The sequence below is a fragment of the Bubalus kerabau genome, chromosome 12, assembly GCF_029407905.1.
Source record: "Bubalus kerabau isolate K-KA32 ecotype Philippines breed swamp buffalo chromosome 12, PCC_UOA_SB_1v2, whole genome shotgun sequence".
Taxonomy (NCBI): Eukaryota; Metazoa; Chordata; class Mammalia; order Artiodactyla; family Bovidae; genus Bubalus; species Bubalus kerabau.
In genome coordinates, this window is record NC_073635.1 from 30,234,874 (window position 1) to 30,258,963 (window position 24,090).

A 24,090-nucleotide genomic window follows, 5' to 3' on the forward strand; every position below is an offset into this window, starting at 1 on the left:
GTGCCAGTGTTGCCATTTCCTTCTCTGATGCACGAAAGTGAAAAGTGAAAGTGAAGTTGTTCAGTCATGTCTGACTCTTTGCGACCCCATGGACTGCACCCCATGGCTCCTCCGTCCATGGGATTCTCCAGGCAAGAACACAGGAGTGGGGTGCCATTGCCTTCTCCAACCTTCTAATCTACAATGGGCTAAAAAGCTTTTCAGGGCTCCAACCCCTAGAAACAGGGAACTTAGTGTAAGAAATAATAGAAACACTTTAATCTTTGTAGAAATAAAAACCACATTTGCATTATCAACTCTCCATTCCTGAAAGAACAAAAACTCACAAATAATCTGAATTATTTAGGTTAAGAGGACTGTCAATAGCCATATTTCCCCTGAATTACAATTTACCTTCTCCTTTCACATCACAAAAGCATCACTGGGATTATCACACAAATAGCCAGGTATGATTATCTACAGCATCTTCTGCCCGGGCCCCGTTTAAACTCGTGTATATATCCATGAACATAACCAGACATCAACCCAGCCCCACAGGCATGCTGCGGATTCATTTCCTTACTGACAAAGTCACACCTGGAGATCACCAGGTCCAGGGACAGCAGTGGTCACCCTCCTGGGTATACAGTCCTGAGCACTCATGGGGCCTCCTCAGTCTCACAGTTCATCATTCACCTCATTTTGCAGCAGGTGAGGAAGAGGAAGCACAGAGCAGCTGAGCCCTGAGACAGGAAGAGTAAGCCTCTGTGTCTGGCTCCTGCTTCCCGTCTCCCTGCTCTACCACTTGCTGTCTCTGCTAAAAAGCTCACTCAGATCCACCAGTTACAAGACTTAGTGAAATAAAAGGTGATTCATACACAAAATGAAATGAAAAGAAAGTCTAATACATTCTTACTTGTTTACCAGTGGGATACTAAGGGCCCAGCCAGCAGCCAAGTCAGGATATTTAAAAGCTGTAGGATTTTCAGAAAAGGCATAATGGTGAATTATTGTAGATTCTTCGTCATGTAATGCTTTTCCTAAAAACCATTCCTGTTAAATAAAGATAGAAAAAAAATTTTAAAAAGCCATTCAGGCAAGACCCAAAACAAACAAGTACCATTAGTTTTAGTTAAATATTCTGAGTGATAAAGCACAAGCACCGATTATATATTTTTAAAGAATTTTAACAAAAATATGATACTCATATGATAATGAATACAGCATAATCTTTGTCTATGAAGAAAGCAATTTAAGATCACACCACCAGGATGAACAAAATGTTAGTCATTACATTATAAACACAAAAATGTTATTTTATAGAATATTTCCTATCAAAATACTATTAAAGAAAACTGTTCCTTTTTTTTGTTAAGTTCAACATTTATTTAATGAATTTAGGAACAAAGTGATAGTCTATGAATACAACTTGAATATAAAAACAATCAAATGTAGAAATTTATATACTAATTTATTTTTACTGGCTTCCCTGATAGCTCAGTTGGTAGAGTCCACCTGCAATGCAAGAGCCCCTGGTTTGATTCCTGGGTTGGGAAGATCCACTAGAGAAGGGATAGGCTACCCACTCCAGTATTCTTGGGCTTCCCTAGTGGCTCAGCTGGTAAAGGCTGTGCCTGCAATGTGGGAGACCTGGGTTCGATTATTTTTATTGACCAAAGCAGAGTCAGTAGGCTGAAGGATGACACACTCAAATTAGGATAATTCAAGAGGTTTATTTGCCAAAGGGACCGTAACTCTCCCAGGTACGAGGGGTCAGGAAAGAGCCATGAGTGACATGGCAGGAGCCAGCATGGAGCCCATGGCTGCAGAGCGGTCCCCACCCTCTGGTGCTTGAAAGATGAGAGGAAGGAGAAAACAGAAAATTCCTGCCAGAATCAGTGTTTATTTTATTCATTCATTTAATTAACATTTATTATGTTATCAATTAACAAATTGATGGCTGGTGGCTCAGACGGTAAAGCGTCTGCCTGCAATGAGGGAGACCCGGGTTCATTCCTGGGTTGGGAAGATCCCCTGGAGAAGGCAATGGCGCCCCACTCCAGCACTCCTGCCTGGAAAATCCCATGGATGGAGGAGTCTGATAGGCTACAGTCCATGGGGTTGCAAAGAGTCGGACACAACTGAGCGAATTCACTTCACTTCACTTTAACATTTATCCCATACCAGGTGGGAACAGAGCTTATACAACAGTGGGGAGACAGAAAGCAAGCAGGAAAATAAAATGAGTTCAGATAGTGACTGCATGTGCTACAATGAAAATAAAACAGAGTGACGGAGACCACCCTGGAAAGAGAGGGACCCTCTTAGGAGATAACCGCTGAACTCAGCTTTAAGATCACTAAGCTGAGCACACATCTGGGGATGAACAGGTGGGGCAGTTGATATAAAGTCCCGGAGGTGGGGAAAAAAAAACAAAACTTGATATATATTTGATGAAAAAATTTAGTCTGGTGTGGCTGGAAGATACTGGATATGGGAAACAAGGTACAAAAGAGAAGCCGAAGAGAGACCAGGGTTCATATGTCACAAGAGAACAGCCTGGGTCAGACCTATCTCCCACCAAGAACAAATACAAAAGCTGGAGAAATTCTTAGAGCAAATGATTGAGGGCATCGGAAAGCAACAGGCAAACAGAATGGGAGGGTTAACATCCCAGAGGGCAGGGGAGCCCACCCATGGGAACCTCATATTCATCTTCTTTACCCTCGAGGAATTTGCTGGTTCTCAGAGCAAAGGAAAAGCTATGACAAACCTAGACAGTGTATTAAAGCAGAGACATCCCTTTGCCGATAAAGGTCCATATAGTCAAAGCTATGGTTTCTCCAGTAGTCATACACAGCTGTGACAGTTGGATCATAAACAAGGCTGACTGAGCACCAAAGAATTGATGTTTTCGAACTGTGGTGCTGGAGAAGACTCTTGAGTCCCTTGGACAGCAAAGAGATCAAACCCGTCAATCCTAAAGGAAATCAACCCTGAATATTAAATTGGAAGGACTGAGGCTGAAGCTCCAATACTTTGGCCACCTGATGCAAAGAACTGACTCATTGGAAAAGACCCTGATGCTGGGAAAGATTGAAGGCAGGAGGAGAAGGGGATGACAGAGGACGAGATGGTTGGATGGCATCACTGACTCAATGGACATGAGTTTGAGCAAGCTCCGGGAGCTGGTGATGGACAGGGAAGCCTGGCGTGCTGCAGTCCATGGGGTCGCAGAGTTGGACAAGACTGAGCGACTGAACAAGAGCAAAGGACAGCACATAACAGAGAGTGGCAACTGGGGGCTCCTGTTTGGCTGCACCGCAGAGACAGAGCTGGAGCTGGAGGCTGCCACGGAGGTCGAGGTTGACAGGGATCCCAAAGGAGTGATGCCAAAATTCTACCTGCAATCTCCCTTCAACTCCTAGGCTACACAAAAACCAAGAGAAAAACAGAAGAACCAAGTGGAAAACAGCAGTGAGGTGGCTAAAATCTAAGCAGAGGGAAACTTCAGCAGTAGTTCTGAGCCCAAGCCTGGAGTACAGGGTCTACCGGGGGAAAGGGTCTACGGATAAGGGCGGTCTGTAAACAGACCTACCCAAACAAGGTCTACAACCCCGGAGAAGATCAAATGTTCCTGTAGGAAGGGATACCACCCACAATCTCTTCAGTTTTTCACATCAAACAGCTGACATTTAGTGAAAATTAACCCTGCACACCAAGAAACAGGACCACACCAAAAACAGAAAAATGAGAACTAGAGCTTCACAAATAAGATTTTGCAGTTAAACTATAGTTAATATGGTTAAGAAAATAGATTAAAAGATGATTTTTACCTAAGAACTAGAACCTATAAACAAGAGCCAGATAGAATTTCTAAAACTGAATAATGCGATAGCTAAAATTAGGAATTCAAGTGAATATCAGACATTAATAATACTGGGTTGGCCAAGAAGTTTGAGTTTGTACAGAAAAACCCAAGTGGACTTTTTGGCCTACCCCAATACAAGAGATACCAGGGCTTCCGCTGGTAGCTGAAGCTGGTAAAGAATCCGCCTGCAATGCAGGAGACCCCGGTTCGATTCCTGGGTTGGGAAGACCCGCTGGAGAAGGGAAAGGCTGATAGACAGGGATGCCATTTCCGGGATGCGGGAGACTGAGGTGGAAGAGGAACAAAGGGGAATGCAGAGTTCATGTTTGAACCAGGTGAGTCTGCAGCTCCTGTTGGGTATGTGGGCCGTGGGCACAGGATCAGAGACCACAAAACTCACTCCCTTGGCTCCTTCACACGTGGCTCAAGCTGACGTGAGCTGTGAAGTTCTTCCTAAATACCCTAAACAGAGAAGGAAGTCCACCCCAGCCTATCCGGCATCCCTCTCATTTTGTGTTCTTTCCTCCACAGCACTTATACCATCTGATGCAGTATTTCAGGTCTGCCTACCGCCCGTCTCCCCTGCATCATTATGAACACACCCTCCTTGTGACCTGGGGTGGTGTCCATTTCACTCTCCGCTCTATCTGCAGGCTACCTCCCCTGCCCCAGGTGCTCCAAGTTTTGTGTTAAATGATGCACCAATCCTGGGAGAGCTTTCAAAGGCAACCATTAAAGAAACGTCAGCAGAATCGTTAAGTACCCGAAGTTCTAAAGCTTGGTAGTATTTTCTGTTATCCAGCCATCACGACCTCCCTCCTTATTCCTTATCAGAAAATAAAAGCAGGAGTGAGACAGTGCTGTCTCCTAAGAGCCCTCTTCTGCTCATGGCTGTATTTCAAACACCCCCCCGTCTCAGTCTGGGTCAGTTCAGCAACAAGTCATAAATGAGCAGACATGAAAGGTCTAGGTTCCTAGTTACCCGAGGATTTCTTCCCAACACTTTATGGATATATGAAGTCACCACTGGGCAAGGGAAGTAATTATAAAGCAAATAACCTTGGCTTAAGATAGAAAATTCAACATCTTCTTAAAAATTCAAATGACTCGATAACCCTGTATGCGAGACAGCAAAAGAGACACAGATGTATAGAACAGTCTTTTGGACTCTGTGGGAGAGGGCGAGGGTGGGATGATTTGGGAGAACGACATTGAAACATGTATAATATCATATGTGAAACGAATCGCCAGTCCAGGTTCGATGCATGATACAGAATGCTCGGGGCTGGTGCACTGGGAAGACCCAGAGGGATGGTATGGGGAGGGAGGTGGGAGGGGGGTTCAGGATGGGGAACACATGTACTTGGCAAAACCAATACAATATTGTAAAGTATTAGCCTCCAATTAAATTTATATTAAAGAAAATTCAAATGACTAAACATTAATCAACATGAAAATCATCACATAAACATACCGTGTAAATATAGCTTGTTTAAAGAAAATAAACACTTCATCATAAATAAATGATAATTTTATCATTTCAATTTTCAGTATATTTTAGCACTTTTCTCAATAATCTTCCATTATTATACTCTCCTGTTCCAAACATAAATTTATGCAGAACATGTTTGTGTATTTTAATGATTAATAGCAGTGTTTGGCTATCTAGTATATAAGACTGTTTTTCAATATTTTTGTGGGGGGTTATACTGTAAAGTGGGCTTCCCTGGTGGCTCAGACAGTAAAGAATCCTCCTGCCATGCAGGAGACCTGGGTTCGATCCCGGGTGGGGAAGATCCCCTGGAGAAGGGCATGGCAACCCACTCCACTATTCTTGTCTTGCCTGGAGAATCCGTATGGACAGAGGAGCCTGTCCGTGCTGCAGTCCTTGGGGCTGCAGTCCTTGGGGTAGCAGAGTTGGACACAACTGAGCAACTAAGCATAGACGCATATTATAAACTACTCTAAGGGAGAAATTGGGAGAAGGCAATGGCACCCCACTCCAGTACTCTTGAATGGAGAATCCCATGGATGGAGGAGCCTGGTGGGCTGCAGTCCATGGGGTCACTAAGAGTCGGACACGACTGAGCAACTTCACTTTCACTTTTCACTTTCATGCACTGGAGAAGGAAATGGCAACCCACTTCAGTGTTCTTGCCTGGAGAGTCCCAGGGACGGGGGAGCCTGGTGGGCTGCCATCTATGGGGTCGCACAGAGTCGGACACAACTGAAGCGACTTAGCAGCAAGGGAGAAATTAACACATATTCTGTGAAGAAGCACTCCCTGTTGTGTCCCTCTTTGCGACCCCATGGACTATACAGTCCATGGGATTCTCCAGGCCAGAATACTGGAATGCGTAGCCATTCCCTTCTCTAGGGGATCTTCCCAACCCAGGAATCGAATCCAGGTCTCCGGACTGCAGGTGGATTCTCTACCAGCTGAGCCACCAGGGAAGCCCAGTAATTTGCTTAATGGCTTCTTAATGAAGACTATTAAGACAAACTGTAAAAGAATAACTCAGTGTTCTATTAGTATCTTAGAATTACTCTTTGCCAGCACTCATGTTTTACCTCTATTAAGAATTAAAAATTAAAGACATTTCAGCAAATGCACACATAATAAAAGCATACTATAGGGGGAAAAAAACCTGAAAGACTTCAATAAGATATAGAAATTTATAGAAATCACCCAGAAAGGCAATTAACAGAGATTAATTACTTTAATAAAGATTAAAGTTTTTCATTTAAAATATTGTATAACAGCATAAATTTGATTAGTGAGAATGACAAGATATTGAAGGGAAACAATGTCAGAATCCAATGAAATAATGATACTCTAACACATTATTTTAATATAGTTTATTTGTGTCAGTGTCAAAACTAGGTTTGTTTTATACTTTTTTCCTAAAATTTCATATGGTCGGGGGAAAAAAAACACTGGTTTAAGCTAACTTCAACATCATGTAATTTTTATTCCCTAGTGCTAGTTCTAAATGAAATAAAACATCCTTGACTTTTTTTCATGTGGTAGAGCTCACAAAAGAAGAAAATGTCTTATTTTACCTCTGTTCTGTACTTGCTTTTCATGAACTTGCTCTGAACTTTTAAATTTATCATTCCAATTTTCATTAAAAAGTAGAATGAGTCACCATCTTCTGTACAGAATTAGAGCTATGGATAATGGAAAAAATAATCTCCAGGTGAAGCAAACACTAGGAGGCGATTAAAACTCCTACATTCCAGAAAAGAGCTGGGAGTTTTTCTCAAGTCAAAGGAAAACATAAAAGCCTAACAAATGTTTTACATAAAATGTGGCACACAGCACAAAGACACTGCTCAGCACCATCTGAAAAGACCAGATGAGACACGTTCATAAATCTTCTCTCCTTTGAAGGAATTATTTTTTTAACCTAACAACTTTCGCATTCAATTATATCTGTGTTTTCCCAGAAATCAAAAGCATGAAAAGAAATCATAATGGGTCCTCACAGCATTTAAAAAGCATCAAGACAAGTGGTTTTATTGTAGTAACAAACTTTCCAGCGTTTGAGAAACCAACCTAACGGTCACCGTTGCCCAATTCTGTGTGTGTCCACATCAACAAACCCTGCGGGCACTGGGAAGCCATGGCTCCTTTTCCATACCCTCAATGAATCTGATTCACTTCTGGAGTGGGCATCAGAACAGGGGTGGGGCGGGTGTCTAGCAATACCAGAAAAGACCCAATTCTGCTTATTCCACATTGGAAGAATCCCATTAAGTGATCAGGGCATAACCTGAGCTTCTCCAAGAGAACTGAACAGCCTAATTTACCCTCCACAAAGCTGCAGAGCTGCCTGTGACTCTCCAGAGACACTGCCTGTAGCCCAGCAGGTTAGCTGACGTTTCAGAGTTACTCAGTCCTACACAAATATTTAGGGCTTCCCAGGCAGCTCAGTGGTAAAGAATCCACCTGCCAATGTAGGAGACACAGGAGATGCAGGTTTTATCCCTGAGTCAGGAAGATCCCCTGGAGGAGAGCGTGGCAACCCACCCCAGTATCCTTGCCTGGGAAATCCCATGGACAGAGGAGCCTAGCGGGCTACAGTCTATGAGGTTGCAAAGAGTCAGACACGACTGAGCATGCACACACACACACACACACACACACACACATATTTACTAACCACCTGCTGCTGCTGCTAAGTCACTTCAGTCGTGTCCGACTCTGTGCGACCCCATAGACAGCAGCCCACGAGGCTCCCCCGTCCCTGGGATTGTCCAGGCAAGAACACTGGAGTGGGTTGCCATTTCCTTCTCCAATGCATGAAAGTGAAAAGTGAAAGTGAAGTCGCTCAGTCGTGTCCGACTCTTAGTGACCCCATGGACTGCAGCCTACCAGGCTCCTCCGTCCATGGGATTTTCCAGGCAAGAGTACTGGAATGGGGGTGCCATCGCCTTCTCCATTACTGACCACCTAGTAAGTGTTAAACACTGTGTTCAGCACTCAGAACTTAGAGGTAAACATGATCCATCTGCAATATCCTATCTGCATGAGATAAAATGTTAAAATTTGAAGGCAGGGGTGAACTTTTCTTACAAGGTATTTCCGTCTCACCTCCAGACCTCAAATACTGTTCCCTCTGCTTAGAGTTCTCTCTCCTATCAACTCCTACTCACTCCATGGGACTCAGGTTAAATGTCACATTATGTCATGACCTTTCCAGATAAGATCTGATGCCCTGCTGTGTTACTTCTAACAACGCCCAGTGTTTCCCTTAGAAGATGTCTCACTTTTAACTGTAACTGCTTCTTCAATGGTCCATCACCCCCTGCTCCTCTGCACCATCCATTCAGTCAAGACCCTTGTCTGTCTGTCCAAGCTCCTCCTGCTATCATAGTGCCCAACACACGGTTGGTACTCAAAGTTATTTCTTACCTAAAACAATATATGGTCGTTGTTGATAAAGAGAAATAACCAATTGGAACTTATTTCTTAACTCTGGTTTATAGTTTTCTTAATTCTCTAAAACTGGTAAAACATATAGTTTTTTTTTTTTCCATTTAGAAATGGCTCATTGTAAGTTCCATCTGTCTGACAGCTCCAAACCTCAAAGAGAATTATTAAACATTGCTTCCAGATATTTAACTGCTATTTCATTCTTTTTTCTTTAAAGTTAAAGCAAGTTTATTGAGAGAGATACACATTCCATATAATATGATGCATATCACAGGGTGAGAGCGGCCTATTTTGTTCTTCTTAATTTTAAATTAAGTGTTTTTATTAGACTGAAAAACCTCTTAATCAAAATTAAACTTGCTTTAAGCACTTTCTCCATGCAAAATAAAAATACTTGAAGTTGTATTTACCTTTGATGGGTCATATCTTCTGAGTGTTTCTAAGAGTTGTACAATTTGTATTCTTGTCTCTTCTTCACAGAAGAAAATCCATGATGAATTTCTGCTATATGTTACAGAAAAGCTGAGAAAAAGAAAGATTCTAGTAATCATTTTTATAAAGTGAGTTTATAACAAGGTTTAAAACTTACTAAGGAAGAGAAAGCAGGAAGTAAATAAAGGACATATAAAATAGCAAGAAATCTGAATTTTTTCCCCTATATTTTTCTTCCATGTACAGTTTCAACTTATATTAATAGAAAAGCCAGATACTAATGGTTTGTGGAACAGCCAGAGCTCAAGTTAACACTTTCCATGACAAACCCCAGCTCAACAGATCTCAAAATCAGTCTCAAAATATCAAATGTACTGATATTATATCTTTTAAGAAAGAAACATTTAAAAATATAAGCTATTCATGATTAAGAATCAATCATTAAGAAATCTGATTAAGGTAGCAGTCATAGAATCCAATGACTTTACTTGCTGACTCTCGGGAAAAACACGCTTAGTGAGAAAACAAGGGAGCCTACAAGTGTCAGGTAGAGATGCCAATAATGAGCACATTTCATGGGCGACGTACTGCGGTAACAATGGAAGTATGGTCCACGCGCCTTCCTGCTGAGCCAGCTGGTGAAGGAGGAGTACGGTGGGCATTTCCTGAAGAAACAACAATCAAAGCAAAAAATAAATAATACAATATGACCACAAAGATTTCTTTAAAAGACTCAAATTTCAAACCAGGTATTTTTAAAGATCTGACATTTTACTCTTCATACTACTCTTTTTTCTTCTCTTCAGGAGCCACTAGAAATGAAGGACTTCAACTGAGCCCACACAAACTCCCCAGTGCCTAGGCTCCAGACAGCGCTGGAGCCCTGAAATTTGCATATCTGCAAAGAGGACTGGAAGGGAAGAGCCCAGGGCAAGTGAGGGAAATCTCAGAGGTGTAAACACAGCTTTTACTGTGTACCCAACGGAGAAAGCGTGTGGAAAATGGAAAATAAAACACTTCGGCTAAACAAAAGGAATAATATACAATTTATCTCATGGGAAGAAAAAAATTTTAGAATGCCCTAAAAACACTAAAACACCATCATAATGAAGAGCTTCAGTTCTGAAAACTAGAAATAGAATCCTTAAGTATTCAGGCAACAACAGTTACAGCATAATGATGGAATTTCAAAATCTATAAACTTAGTAAGAACGAAGATCCAGAAATAGACACAACTATAGCTATATATACATGCATATACATATACATAGAGACTCATATTTTTTAAGCTATAAATATAAAACGATTAAGCAGTATTCAATCTATTTGCAGTTGTGACAAGCCAAAAGTCAGACATATAATATGCTTGAACACCCCCACAACAAATTCCAGCATATTCTGTGCTTTATACAAGCTATATCCAGGTAACTATTACAGAGAAAAGACTTTAAGGATACATGTTTAACTATTTGAAATATTACCACACTAAAGTAGATTTCATAACATTCTTGAAGTTCATATAAGCTTATTATTTAAGAAAGATGATTTTCAATATAAATCTTTGAACTATCAAATGTCTTATTTCTTCATTTTATATAGTATTTTTTAACTTTCATGTACAAATATGAAATGTAAAAACAGTAACCTAAGGTTACATTTAGTCAAGGCTATGGTTTTTCCTGTGGTCATGTATGGATGCAAGAGTTGGACTGTGAAGAAGGCTGAGCGCCGAAGAATTGATGCTTTTGAACTGTGGTGTTGGAGAAGACTCTTGAGAGTCCTTTGGACTGCAAGGAGCTTCAACCAGTCCATCCTAAAGGAGATCGGCCCTGGGATTTCTTTGGAAGGAATGATGCTAAAGCTGAAACTCCAGTACTTTGGCCACCTCATGTGAAGAGTTGACTCACTGGAAAAGACTCTGATGGTGGAAGGGATTTGGGGCAGGAGGAGAAGGGGACGACAGAGGATGAGATGGTGGGATGGCATCACTGACTCGATGGACGTGAGTCTGAGTGAACTCCGGGAGTTGGTGATGAACAGGGAGGCATGACGTGCTGCGATTCACGGGGTCGCAAAGAGTCGGACACGACTGAGCGCTGAACTGAACTGAAGGTTACATCACACTAACAATATGGCATGTTACAGAGAAAAGCAAACCCTGAAGTTTGAATTAGCAGCTACCCGATATAACTCTGGGCTTTCCTACTGTTGATTCTGAATAATGAAGTAATTCTCACTGTCTTTCAAAATGTGTTATATGTATACATATACACATACTAGCTGTATGTTTTATACACATATATGCCATATGTGCACACATATATGCCCTATCTGTACATGTACACATATATAGCTATATGCTATATACATATATATGCCATAAATATACAAATATATACCACACACATATTCATAGGGGATTATATAAGAGAAAAAAATCATGTGTGAAGATAACTAATAACTTTAACACATGCATTAAAATTTCAAATAATTATTTGTTGTTCAGTCACTATGTCGTGTCCCAACTCTTTGCAACCCCATGGACTGCAACATGCCAGGCTTCCCTGTCCTTCACGACTTTCTGGAGTTCTCTCAAACTAATTGGGACCATGCTAATATGCACTAGCTAGAAAAGAAACACAGAAGACACTTAAAAAAAAAGAAGTCTTACAAGAAAATAAGTAGCAAATGCGCTTTTATGTAGCAAATGAAATTATAATAATGAAGACATTATGACAATGGGAATGTCTTTACATTAAATATTAAAACAGACATAACTCCAACCATGCAAAACAAAACAGAGAGCATAAGGGAGCCAGAAAAATGAAAATATTTGTGTCAGAATGATGAAATGATTACATATACACTTTAAACTATCTTTTAAGTAAAAATCTGTTTTCAGCAAAAATAAATACAAAAATGTGGTTTCCAAACAAGAGCCACCCTTCTGAGTTATATAGCAAGTTACAGGAAATATACAAGGGATGGCAACAAGCATTGCTATGACACCAGACAAGTAACTTCAGCAGAAAGACTGTGAGGGCCCTTGCCAGGGAAAGATGCAAAGGTCAGGATGATAAAAGTGCAGCAGACAAAGGTTTAGGCAGTACAGAGGAGGAGTTAAATTCTAGACTAAAATAAGCTCTCTGGATTACTAGTGGGTTACAATCTTTCCTATCTCCATTACTTTTTGTTTACTAAATCACATGCCTGGATTTCATATTTGCTTCAGTTGGTTAACACAAAAATGGCAATCAAGTTTTCTGTACCTCTGCATCTCCAAATAGAAATATTTCAAAAACTAGTGTTAAATATCATGAAACGAAAAAAAAAAAAAAAAACTAGTGTTCTATGTTGACAACTATCTCCAAATATGTCTCAAAATATAAAATAGGTCCTCACTTGATACTCAAAAACATGATCTTGAATAAGCCAAGGGCATTTGTGAGAGTTCGACCATAAAGAAGGCTGAGCACTGAAAAACTGGTGCTTTCAAATTGTGGTGTTGGAGAAGCCTTTCTTGAGGGTTCTGGGGACAGAGAGGAGATCAAACCTGTCAATCCTAATGAAAATCAATTCTGAATACTCATTGGAAACACTAATGCCGAAGCTCCAATACTTTGGCCACCTGATGCACTGAAAAAGACCCTGATGCTGGGAAAGATTGAGGGCAGGAGGAAGAAAGGGAGACAGAGGACGAGATGGTCAGATAGTATCACCAACACAATGAACATGAATTTGAGCAAACTCCAGGACATAGTGAAGGACAGGAGAGCTCGGCAACTGAACAATAACATTTTACTTACAAAGTTTTGTCTATTAATCCTCAGAAAGTACCAATAGCTTTTATTCTTGTTTTATATATACATATGTGTGTATATATGTATGTATGTATGTGTGTGTGTTTATGTATTCTCTGTCTGTATGCACACACAGACCCAGACTTAGATACACACATATTCATATGTATTGAGTTGGCCAAAATGTTCATTCAGAGTTTTCTGTAAGGTATTAGAGAAAAACACAAATAAACTTTTTGGCCAACCAAATATTAGCATGGTGTGGGCGTGCTCAGTCCGGCTCTTTGCAACCCATGGACCGTAGTACCCCAGGCTCCTCTGCCCATGGGATCATCCCGGCAAGAATACAGGAGCAGGTTGCCATTTTCTCCTCCAGGGGATCTTCCAGACCCAGGAATCAAACCCATGTCTCTTGCATCTCCTACATTGGCAGGCAGATTCTTTACCACTGCGCCACCTGGGAAGCCCTTATTAGCTCCCTGAGATAAAATAATTTAAAAGGTAACAAAAAATGTTCCATCAAATGATCTTATCTCAGTTCTTAACACTTGAGACTGTAATAATTTATATTCTTTCTGTCTGTTCTATCCATACTACAAGACTTACACCTCTTTTAAGTACCATATCGACAGCTTAAAGCACTTTTGGAGACAAAGACCATTTTTTAAAATGTAATGCCTGACTGAATAAGAAAGAGTTTTCAAACAAAAAATCAAGGGAAAAGTAAGAAAATGTTCTATCGACAGAGCCCTTTGGAATAAAAGCTAGACGCTATAGCAAAGGCACTGATGTGTGGAGTACTGCCTCTCACCAACCTAAAGAACACTTATAACCATGCTACTATTTCAAACCTAAAAGCTGAAGGTAAAATTCTATCAAAAATGAGATAATACCATTTCAGAGGCAAGCATAAGGGAACTAAAAATACAAATAATCAAATAAGGGTAAATGACAGAAAAGGAAAATGTTTTTAAACGGAAAAGTTGATCACGGTAATTTAAATACTTTAATTCTATTTGTCTCATTGAACCAAAAATCTACATTTCTAGCAGGCATCTGCTTCTATCCTAATAAGCACTTTGAAGTCAGAAAGCCTACAGGACCGTCCCACAGTGCTTGCTTTGAACTTTTTTTCTCAAGGCACATTCGCATTTAAAGACACTAATAATTACTGGGAACCAAAAATTCAAAACCAACACTCTCCCTTGTTACCTGGCTCTCATACATATTCATCATCTTCATTCACGAAAAGGTTCAGATTCCACAGCTGAGCATCTGAAGATGCTCTGAGAGGAAAAAGCCCATTATTCTTGATATGGAGGGAGAAATCATTCAAAATTTATATCTAGAAATATCAGTAGTATGAATGAAAATGCCAACATGTGAATGTAGATCAAAGCAGATTAATATTTTAAATGTCATAAGTAACTTTAATTATTAGACAAATTTGGTTTGGGACCACTTTAGTCCTTCTGCCTCTCTCTCGAAAAAAAAAAAAAAATCCACTAATTTAAGTCTGTGATGCTTTCCTTTTCCCTTGCCAACAGACTATTTCCCAAAATGTGTAACTTGTCCTTGCATATGAGCTAAGTCGCTTCAGTTGTGTCCAATTCTTTTTGACCCTTGTACCATCGCCCGCCAGGCTCCTCTGTCCATGGGATTCTTCAGGCAAGAATACTGGAGTGGGTTGCCATGCCCTCCTCCAGGGGATCTCCCTGGCCCAGGGATTGAACCCGGGTCTCTTAGGTCTCCTGCACTGGGAGGTGGGTTCTCTACCACTAGCGCCACCCATACCTTAATATAAAATATAAGCCTGGCAGTACCTGAGTTTATGGTCTAATTCAGTCTCATTATTCAGACCAAGTGCTCAGAAAGCAAAACCCAAGACATTTATTCAGTATTAGGCAAACGTTCTAAAGGACTGAATTGTGTTTTAAGACTGATCCCAGTTCAAATGCATTTCCAAAGCCCAACAATTATATAGTTTTTAGGCACTGAACTGAGCTTTTAGACTAACAAATAAATCATGACAAAAATTAACATCTGTTTATTGTTATAATTTCTTCCATATGAAGTAGGCATATCTTATGAGGATAATAATAGAGATGTATAATATCTTGTTGGGAACATATATCAGACAGATTTACTAGCCTTTAAAAACCCACCATTCATTTGTGGACCAGCAGATTACATGTGATGCTATAATAACAAACCTTCCAAGAACCTAAGCCTGTATTAAATATATTTTCCCCCAGAAATTTGTCTTAATCATTAACTGTCATTTCTTAACAAGAGAAAAATATTACCTCATCATTGATGTAATTTATTTTAATTTATGCAATTTATTTACTTTGAAATGCTCTACTAAATACATTTTTATGGTTCATAAAACCTGCTTTAAATAATCATTCACTCATTCATGAAAGGCTGTGAAGCTTAGCATTTTAGGAACCTGATTTCTGGAGCCAAAGTGCTTACATCAGAATCCTAGCTCCAGCTCTTCTGAACCCTGCAGCCTTGAGCAAGTTCCCAGACCTGCCTGTGGTCTGTTCTCTCACCTCTAATACGAGGGTAACAACAGTCCTGGGGATCAAGTGAGTTAATAGATGCCAAGCACTTGGCACATGCTTGAATGTGATGGTTACTAATATTATTATTGATTGTATGGTATTTGTTGAGCGACTGCTATGTGTCAGGTACTGTTACAGGATGATAGCAAGCAACTGTGCAAACACAAGGCAGAGTCCCTGCCCTCTTGGATCTCAAGTTCTAATGAAGGAGGTAGGCATTAAGCAAATAAATCTAGAATACACTGTCAACAAAAAATGGTATTAAAAAAAAAATAAAGCCAGGTAAAGCGAGAGAGGGCACAGGCATGGAGTCACTTGCACACAGCAGCTGCAGCGATCTGCTGCCTGGCCCTGAGGTTAAGGCCCCACCTGCGTGTCGGGAGACAGGCCAGAACTGAGAGGTAGACCTGACAGCGCCTCTTATGAGGGATGGGAGCATGGGCAGGTTGCTGAATCCCGCGAGGCCTTGGTTTCCTCTCTGCAAACGGGGAGAGTTACAGAAACCACGGAATAACTTAGATGAGCTGAGGCTTCAAAAGTGGCAGAGTGCACTGACACAAGCGCAAAGTAAAATAAAGATGACAGTGTGTGCTAAGGCCCTGCAGTCATGTCCGACTCTGTGCGACTCCATGGACTGTGGCCCTCCAGGCTCCTCCGTCTATGGGATTCTCCAGGCAAGCATACTGGAGTGGGTTGCCATGCCCTCCTCCAGGGGATCTTCCCGACCCAGGGATCAAACTCAAGTCTCTTACATCTCCTGCACTGGCAGGCGGGTTCTTTACCACTAGCGGGCACTCAATAAAAGTCAGCTGTGGTCACTCCTGTAGACGTGAACCCTCCTCGAGGGTCTCCACTGCAGACCCCAGCCCCACGTGTTAGGAGTCTCGCTAATCCCACCAAGCCCACCTTCCGAAATAGGAACTCAGGGTGCTGTGTGAGCTCAGAGTGGCTGCTGCTGCTGCTGCTGCTAAGTCGCTTCAGTCATGTCCGATTCTGTGTGACCCCACAGACGGCAGCCCACCAGGCTCCCCCGTCCCTGGGATTCTCCAGGCAAGAACACTGGAGTGGGTTGCCATTTCCTTCTCCAATGTATGAAAGTGAAAAGCGAAAGTGAAGTCGCTCAGTCGTATCCGACTCTTAGCGAGCCCATGGACTGAGCCCTCTGCTAACATCCCAAGAGACCCCAGTTCACTGTCCATCCGTGGGAGTCCCTGCAGCCACCCCAGGCAGGAGTCCAGCAAACACTACTTCAAGGCTGAGTTCAGATGTCACAACAAACCCAAACTTTCCAACCAGGGCAGTCTGCTGCCTGGCCTGTGTTCTCATGGTGGCTGCTGATGTGGCTGCAGAAAGGAACGTACAGTGTCCCTCGATCCCAGCATGGGCCTCCCGGAGGGCAGCTCAGGCAGGGGCCCGACCACAGGGAATCACAAGGAAGAGGTCACCCCACGGGTGTCACCTCCACACACCAGCATGTGCTGCCGCCGCATCTGGTCCTGACCGTCACCACCAGCCTCTGGCCACCAATGTCACCACCAGGGGAAGGAGAGCTGGTGAGCACTTCAGGACTTCCCTGGAGGTCCAGTGAAGACTCCATGCTTCCACTGCTCCCTGGTTGGGGAACTAAGATCCTGCATGCCAAGCCGTGTGACCAAAAAATAAAAAGAATTAAGTGACCACATCTATGGGTCCTGGCTCCAAACTCAGAATCCTGAGTTACAACGTCCAACACCCTCCCTGAGCCGGGGAGACCCTGAATCTGGCCTCTGATGTCTTTAGTGGGCTGAGCCCACCCCCACCAGACTCACATGGGGTTGAATTTGCTGGTAAGGGAGCGGGTCCGAATGCTGGGGGCCAAACAGAAAGGCATGTTCATGACAAGATGTGAGGAATTCACTGCTGAGCAAGCCCCTGAGGAAGCAGACTGTCTCACTGTTCTGCATTCTGGGGCATCTTGCCCAAGCCTTGCCTGAGTCAATATTCCACAAAGACTTAGTAAATGGATGCATAAATTCTTATTCAATAGCAATGTAATAAAAACTTATTACCTAACACCTGTCAATTATGACAAAAAACAAACTTCACTAAGAAATTAAGCATTTGATTGGTCTCAGCTGAAAGAGGAAAAGACCCTGATGCTGGAAAAGATTGAAGGCAGGAGGAGAAGGGAGCAACAGAGGACAGGATGGCTGGATGGCATCATCGACTCAATGGACATGAGTTTGAGCAAGCTCCAGGAGATGGTGAAGGACAGGGAAGCCTGGCGTGCTGCAGTCCATGGGACTGCAAAGTCAGACACAACTTAGCAACTGAACAACAAATAGGGAAGCTTAGTGAAAGCCACTTGACTCACAGCTCACCTTTCAAGGAAGTGCTTCACCCTACCTCCTTGCCGACAAAAAAAAAAAAAAAAATCTAAAAATAGAAAACACAATGCCATTTTCTCAAGCTTCTTCACACTAATCCATGAAAAGCTTTGCTCCCAGCTCTCCTGGCTTATTGCATGGAAATAAGGGGTTTTTTTTGTTTTTTTTTTTTTTAATTAATAAGCCAAGGCCTAACTCTTCTCAAGAAAACAGTGATTTCCAAAACTTTCTGTGAATAAGCAGAAAGAATCATTTATTTGTACTGTTATAATTCTGCCAGGTTTTAAATAAAGTTCATACCACAAAAGATGGCAACAAAATTAGAAGTGCCTGTTCTCTTCACTTTGGTTATTTGATTTCCATGTAAATCTTAGAGTCAGCCTGGCAATTTCCAGTGAAACACCTACTGGGGTTTTCAATGGGATTGCATTTAATCTCTTGATAAATTTAGGGGAAATGGACACACTATTGAATCTTACAATCCATGAGTATGCGTTTTCTCTGTTCATTTAGGCTTTCTTTAATTTTTCTTTAACTTTCCTGAGAAGCCTGTCTGCAGGTCAGGAAGCAACAGAGCCAGACGCGAAACAACCAACTGGTTCACAATTGGGAAAGCAGCATGTCAAGGGTGTGTACTGTCACCTCGCTTACTTAACTTATATGCAGAGTGAAGTGAAGTGAAGCGCAAGTCGCTCAGTTGCCTCCGGCTCTTTGCAGAGTCAGCATGATGCAGAGTACATCATGAGAAATGCCGGGCTGGATGGATCACAAGCTGGAATCAAGACTGCTGAGAGAAATAACCACCTCAGATGTGCAGATGATGCCGCCCTAATGGCAGAAAGCAAAGAGGAACTGAACACCTCTCGATGAAGGTGAAAGAGGAGAGTGAAAAAGCTGGCTTAAAACTCAACATTCAGAAAACAAAGATCATGGCATCTGGTCCCATCACTTCATGGCAAATAGATGGGGAAAAAAATGAAACAGTGACTTCATTTTCTTGGGCTCCAAAATCACTGTGAATGGGGACTGTAGCCATGAAAGTAAAAGATGCTTGCTGCTGCTGCTAAGTCACTTCAGTCGTGTCCGACTCTGTGTGACCCCATAGACGGCAGTCCACCAGGCTCTGCCGTCCCTGGGATTCTCCAGGCAAGAACACTGGAGTGGGTTGCCATTTCCTTCTCCATAGATGCTTGCTAGTTGGTAGGAAAGCTATGATAAACCTAGACAGCATATTGAAAACCAGAGACATCACTTTGCCAACAAAGGTCCATCTAGTCAAAGCTATGATTTTTCCAGTAGTCTGTATGGATGTGAGAGTTGGACTCTAAAGAAAGCTGAGTGCTGAAGAATTGATGCTTTTGAACTGTGGTGTTGGAGAAGATTCTTGAACTCCCTTGGACTGCAAGGATATCAAACCAGTCAATCTTAAAGGAAATCAGTCCTGAATATTCAGTGGAAGGACAGATGCTGAAGCTGAAGCTCTAATACTTTGGCCACCTGATGCAAAGAGCTGACTCACTGGAAAAGACCCTGATGCTGGGAAAGATTGAGGGCAGGCGGAGAAGGGGACGACAGAGAATGAGATGGCTGGATGGCATCATTGACTCAATGGATATGAGTTTGAGCAAACTCAGGGAGAAGAACAGGGAAGACTGGCGTGCTGCAGTCCATGGGGTCACAGGCAGACATGACTTCACAACTGAACAACAATTTTTCTCAGTAATGTCTCCTACTTTTCAATGTAGAATCCTGAACATTTCTCATTAGATTTATCCCTGGGTATTTAATGCTTTTTGATGCTATGAATAAATGATATCATTTAACATTTTTCAATTCTAATTGTCACTGCTTATATAGAAATACAAATGATTTTTAAACATTGACCCTTTTTTTTTTTTTAAACTAGTGACCTTGATAAACTCTTTTGTTGGTTTTGTACATTCTTTTTTTTTCCTTCATGCACAATCTTGTAGTCTCTGAACAATGAAGTTTTCTTTCCTTTTTTTTTTTTTTTAAGCTATTGTGGGTAGGGAGAGTACAAAGATTTCTAAGCAGCTAGTCTGGCCCCTTTTGGCCTAAAACAGAAAATGTAATCCAACATCTGCTATAAAATGAAATATACTCACTCAGTCATGTCTGACTCTTTGCAACCCCATGGACTATACAGTCCATGGAATTCTCCAGGCCAGAATACTGGAGTGGGTAGCCTTTCTCTTCTCCAAGGGATCTTCCCAACCCAGGGATTGAACCCAGGTCTCCCACATTGCAGCAGATTCTTTACCAGCTGAGCCACCAGGGAAGCCCAAGAATACTGGAGTGGGTAGCCTATCCCTTCTCCAGTAGATCTTCCCAACCCAGGAATCAAACTGGGGTCTCCTGCATTGCAGGTGGATTCTTTACCAACTGAGCTATCAGGGAAGCCCAATCGGGGCACCATACCCACCTAAAAAATAAAACACACCTTGTAAGCCTAATCCACTTCTGAATTTTCTGTATTTGGAGGATGCTTTAAAAATGCATCCATAATTCATCTGTGCTTCTGCCCCTCCCCCAGGTCCTGCCTTCATTCTAAGCTCTGCCCATCCCCCTCTCCACGTCCTGCAGGGACTTCTTCCCTGTTCCTCATTCAGAGTGATTCCCCGACCAAGCATGACCTGTGCCTGGTGCTAAGGTAAAGGGTCACACTTCAGAGTCTTCAAAACATACATGAGTCTTTATTTTACTAGAACCTACTTTAAAACAACCACCATGCTTTAGCCTCTCTTCTTCACTGTTTCAAATTTAATCTCTTTTAAATATCTTTGTACGTATTTATTTTTGGCTGTGCTGGGTCTTCAGTGCTGTGTGGGCTTTCTCTAGTTGTGGCGAGCAGGAGCACTCTCCAGTCGCGGTGCACGGGCTTCTCTTTGTGGCGGCTTCTCTCATTGCCGAGCACAGGCTCTAGGTGTGTGGGCTTCAGCAGCTGCAGCACAAGGGTTCAGCAGTCGTGGCTCCCAGGCCCTGGAGCACAGCCTCAATAGTTCTGGTGCTCAGGCTTCACTGCTCTGCGACACGTGGGATCTTCCCTGATCAAGGACCAAACCCATGTCTCCTGCATTGGCAGGCGGATTCTATACCACTGAGCCACCAGGGAAGCCCTCCAATTCAATCTTATTTTGAAACTCCTTTGTGGATTGGGATATTGGGATTTGAAATATATACACTATTCAGATCAGATCAGTCGCTCAGTCGTGTCCGACTCTTTGCGACCCCATGAATCACAGCACGCCAGGCCTCCCTGTCCATCACCAACTCCCGGAGTTCACCCAGACTCACATCCATCGAGTCAGTGATGCCATCCAGCCATCTCATCCTCTGTCGTCCCCTTCTCCTCCTGCCCCCAATGCCTCCCAGCATCAGAGTCTTTTCCAATGAGTCAACTCTTCGCATGAGGTGGCCAAAGTACTGGAGTTTCAGCTTTAGCATCATTCCTTCCAAAGAAATCCCAGGGCTGATCTCCTTCAGAATGGACTGGTTGGATCTCCTTGCAGTCCAAGGGACTCTCAAGAGTCTTCTCCAACACCACAGTTCAAAAGCATCAATTCTTCGGCGCTCAGCCTTCTTCACACAACTCTCACATCCATACATGACCACAGGAAAAACCATAGCCTTGACTAGACGAACCTTTGTTGGCAAAGTAATGTCTCTGCTTTTGAATATGCTATCTAGGTTGGTCCTAACTTTCCTTCCAAGGAGTAAGCGTCTTTTAATTTCATGGCTGCAATCACCATCTGCAGTGATTTTGGAGCCCAGAAAAATAAAGTCTGACACTGTTTCCACTGTTTCCGCAATGGTACTATGTATAAAAGAGATAACTAATGAGAACCTACTGTATAGCACAGGGAGCTCTACTCAATGCTCTGCGGTGACCTGAATGCGAAGGCAGTCCAAAAAACGGGATATATGAATACATGTAACTGATTCATCTTGCTGTACAGCAGAAACTAACACAACATTGGAAAGCAACCATATTCCAATAAAAGTTAATGAAAATAAATAAAAGTTTGAAAAAGAAATCCCTTAGGAGAACAAAATGGTTCCTATAATTTTAAGCAAGTGTTCATACATTTCTGAAGCTGCAGTAAAAATGATCTGGGATCAACCATGGTTACTGGATCCCAGGACGCAGGAGAGGAGAAAAAAGCAAAACCTCTCACTGGACAGTCTCTGCATCACAACACAGACCACAGACACAAACTTCTCCAATAGAGGCTTCACAGAGACCAAAGTGTCAGTGCCCATTTTTATTTAATAAAACAAACAAAAAAAAACAGAATTTTCCCACAAACATCCACTCCAGGAGGAATTTTTTCAAGTTCAAAACACCTAAGTCATAACATAATTGACACCCAGACGCCACCCGGAATAGGTATTTAGGACAGAACACACTCAAGTGCTGATTAAATCAGAGACTGTCACACACTCTGTCCTCGTGGGCTTCCGTCAGCCTCACCTCCACCTGGCTTTTGTTCATGCGCCTCTTTAAATAGTCAGGCTCTCTAACTGCACGTTACCCTTCCATCTGTAATGCAGGGAGAAAACATTTGAGGAAAAACAGTAGCACTTCTTCCAAATTTGCAGTCTTCTCTCTAGGGATGTGCACTCAGGAACCCCACACTAGGCCACCACATCCCGCACCTCGCCAGCTCTACTTTCCACCTATTTCAATCTAAAAAGACCACTCTTCCTGCTAAAACACACTTTACTTATCCCCCCAAAAAACCCTAGGTCTCTAGGCACCCCAAAGCCAACCATACTGATGATTCATGTCTACATCTTCCAGATCCGTTCAGTTCAGTTCAGTTCAGTCGCTCAGTTGTGTCCGACACTTTGCGACCCCATGAATCACAGCACGCCAGGCCTCCCTGTCCGTCACCAACTCCCGGAGTTCACTTAGACTCACGTCCATCGAGTCAGTGATGACATCCAGCCATCTCATCCTCTGTCGTCCCCGTCTCCTCCTGCCCCCAATCCCTCCCAGCATCAGAGTCTTTTCCAATGAGTCAACTCTTCGCATGAGGTGGCCAAAGTACTGGAGTTTCAGCTTTAGCATCATTCCTTCCAAAGAAATCCCAGGGCTGATCTCCTTCAGAATGGACTGGTTCTAAACCAACATCCCTCCAGCTCAATTCCCGTCCCCCCTTCCCAACCTGACACAAGTCTTCCCTCTTTATCTCCTCAAGCTTCACATGCACTATCGGCACTATATTCACTCATGCTTTTTACACATCGCTCTGCTTCCTAAACAGCTTCGTGACTATTGTCTTTTCAAGGGTCCCATGGACTGCCTAGAGATGTTTGAAAGTACCTAATATAGCTAGAATTGTGCAGTTAATATTTGTCAAATAGATAGGTTAATAGACTTAACTTGATTTTTAATTTCTACTTATGTGTGTGCTCGCTCAGTCATATCCAACTCTTTGCAACCCCGTGGACTATAGTCCACCAGGCTCCTCTGTCCATGGGATTCTCCAGGCACCTGAAGAATACTGAAGTGGGTTGTTGCCATTTCCTTCTCCAGGGGATCTTCCTGACCCAGGGATCAAACCTGCGTCTCCTGCATTTTCTATTATGAGATTGTTACCATCTATCTTATTCCACGGGATCACAAAGAGTAGGACATGATTGAGCGACTGAAAAACCACCACCACCATCTATAAGTAATTCAAGGAACTGGAGTATCTGTTAATTCCTCTCAAACTGCTCCACAACAATCCAGAATGGTTCTCTGCACATAGGAAGCACTTGGTAAAGTCTGCTGCCTTCCTCTTTAGAAGAAATGTCTCACTATAGACTTCAAAACCATTATGAACTGCACTGTAAGCTTCAAACCTAGAGATGGGAGTGACAACCCACAATGACCCAGATTGTTTCAGAAAACAAGAACAGCTTCACCACTCCAGTAACAACTCCAAGTACAGTAATAAGTCTCAGACAGAAAGTTCACTTAGGCTCCCGGTTCCTCCAGTCACATGAGAAGAATGAAAAACGTCTTGTGTTTTCAGTAAGACTGCATTTTAGCATCTTGAGGCAAAACAGGCATAGAGGACGACTTGCCAGAGCAAAAGAGAACAGCTAAAAGCAGATGCACGAC

At 42.4% G+C, this 24,090-nt stretch overlaps 1 protein-coding gene across 1 annotated transcript in view; it reads right to left on the minus strand.

The window, feature by feature from the left end:
* Window positions 1-24,090, minus strand: part of B3GLCT (beta 3-glucosyltransferase) — a 120,547-nt gene that overhangs the window by 58,664 nt on the left and 37,793 nt on the right. The window contains exons 5-7 of the mRNA XM_055542437.1: window positions 9,810-9,886; window positions 9,200-9,311; window positions 896-1,032 (exon numbers count right to left, since the gene is read on the minus strand). Coding sequence (XP_055398412.1) covers window positions 896-1,032; window positions 9,200-9,311; window positions 9,810-9,886 — 326 coding nt within the window. The remainder of the gene's footprint in view (window positions 1-895; window positions 1,033-9,199; window positions 9,312-9,809; window positions 9,887-24,090) is intronic.